This window comes from Priapulus caudatus, unplaced genomic scaffold (assembly GCF_000485595.1).
Source record: "Priapulus caudatus unplaced genomic scaffold, Priapulus_caudatus-5.0.1 Scaffold118, whole genome shotgun sequence".
Classification (NCBI taxonomy): domain Eukaryota; kingdom Metazoa; phylum Priapulida; class Priapulimorpha; order Priapulimorphida; family Priapulidae; genus Priapulus; species Priapulus caudatus.
Window position 1 is genome coordinate 40,179 of NW_014577179.1, and position 1,754 is coordinate 41,932.

Here is a 1,754-nt window from a genome sequence, read left to right on the forward strand (position 1 = left end):
CACGTACATAAGAATAGCGCTCACCCACACCCACCCCCTTGGCGTGTCTTCACCTCTCAACCCCCGCACACCCGCATCCGCCCACACGACAGTTGAACTCCTCGCCCACTCCCTCGCTCCTTGGCATGTCGCCACCCAGCGCAGCACAGAGAGGTGTGTTCCACCCCTACCTCACACACAAACCCAGTGTTCGACTCACCGCAACCGCCCACACAGCAATAAAACACCTCACCCACTCCCTCGCCCCTTGGCATGTCGCCACCCAGCGCAGCACAGAGAGGTGTGTTCCACCCCTACCCCACACACAAACCCAGTGTTCGACTCACCGCAACCGCCCACACAGCAATAAAACACCTCACCCACTCCCTCGCCCCTTGGCATGTCGCCACCCAGCGCAGCACAGAGAGGTGTGTTTCATCCCCCTCCCACCTACCCCGCACACACCGTGTTGGACCCCCGCAGCCGCCCACACAGCAATAAAACACCTCACCCACTCGGTCGAGAAGAACAGCTTCATGTCGAGCGGATCACCCTTCAGCTGTCCGTCAATGAGCGAAAGGGAGTGGCAGGAGGCGATCGCCCACAGTGTCGGACACTGTGGCAGCTGCTGAACGTCCGGCTCGACGTCCTGAAAGACGTTGTTCTCTGTAGGAACAACGCCGTGCATGTCGATCCCGTCCTCCGTCAACGTTCCCGTCTGTGAACAACATGAACACCCGATTCAATGATTATGTTTATATTATAGGATAGGAAGGTATATGTGTGTGTGTATATATATATATATATTTAATATATATTAAGAAATTATGTTAATGAATATCACGTGAATCTAGGTTAATTATATGCGCATGATGAATACGAAGATTTCGTAAAGATCTAGGTAAGTAGTTGAATAAATTTAGGTTAAAGTAAGGTTATGTCGAACCGAAGAAATATTGAATATAAAGAAGATATGAAACAACGGGTATACAGGAAGTAGGGTGCGCTGAAAAATATATGGTATAAAGAGGACATGAAACGACAGGTATTTAGGGAGTAGGGTGCGCAGAGAAATATATGGTATAAAGAGGACAGGTATATAAGGAGTAGGGTGCGCTGAGGAATATATGGTATAAAGAGGACAGGTATATAGGGAGTAGGGTGCGCTAGGAATAAAGAGTATAAAGAGGACAGGTATATAAGGAGTAGGGTGCGCTAGGAATATAGAGTATAAAGAGGACAGGTATTTAGGGAGTAGGGTGCGCAAGGAATATATGGTATAAAGAGGACAGGTATATAGGGAGTAGGGTGCGCTAGGAATATATGGTATAAAGAAGACAGGTATATAGGGAGTAGGGTGCGCTAGGAATATAGAGTATAAAGAGGACAGGTATATAGGGAGTAGGGTGCGAGCCATACCTTATCGAAGCAGACGACGTTGATGCTGCCGCACAGGTTGATCGTGCGCGGACTGATGCAGTAGATGTTAGCGAGCTTGAGCCGTCGCTGTGCGTAGATGATACCTATCGTCATGGCGGCAGGCAGCACGGGAGGCACGGTGATTGTGATGAGATCAAGCGCGCGGATTGCGATCACACCCGGAGACTGGTTGTTCTGCGTCTGAGGAGAAGAGACGAGAGAAGTGTGGGGGACGTGTAGGGGACACGGATACGCGCGCGCACACGAACACGCACACACACGCGCGCACACACACATACACATACACACACACACGCACACACACGCACGCACGCACGCACACACACACACACAAA

General features: G+C 50.5%; 1 protein-coding gene across 1 annotated transcript in view; it reads right to left on the minus strand.

Moving 5' to 3' along the window:
* LOC106805562 (probable cation-transporting ATPase 13A3) overlaps nt 1–1,754 on the minus strand; it is a gene marked incomplete at its 3' end in the record, with an annotated part of 20,388 nt that overhangs the window by 7,753 nt on the left and 10,881 nt on the right. The window contains 2 exon segments of the mRNA XM_014807212.1: nt 491–697; nt 1,399–1,599. Of these exon segments, the coding sequence (XP_014662698.1) occupies nt 491–697; nt 1,399–1,599 (408 nt within the window).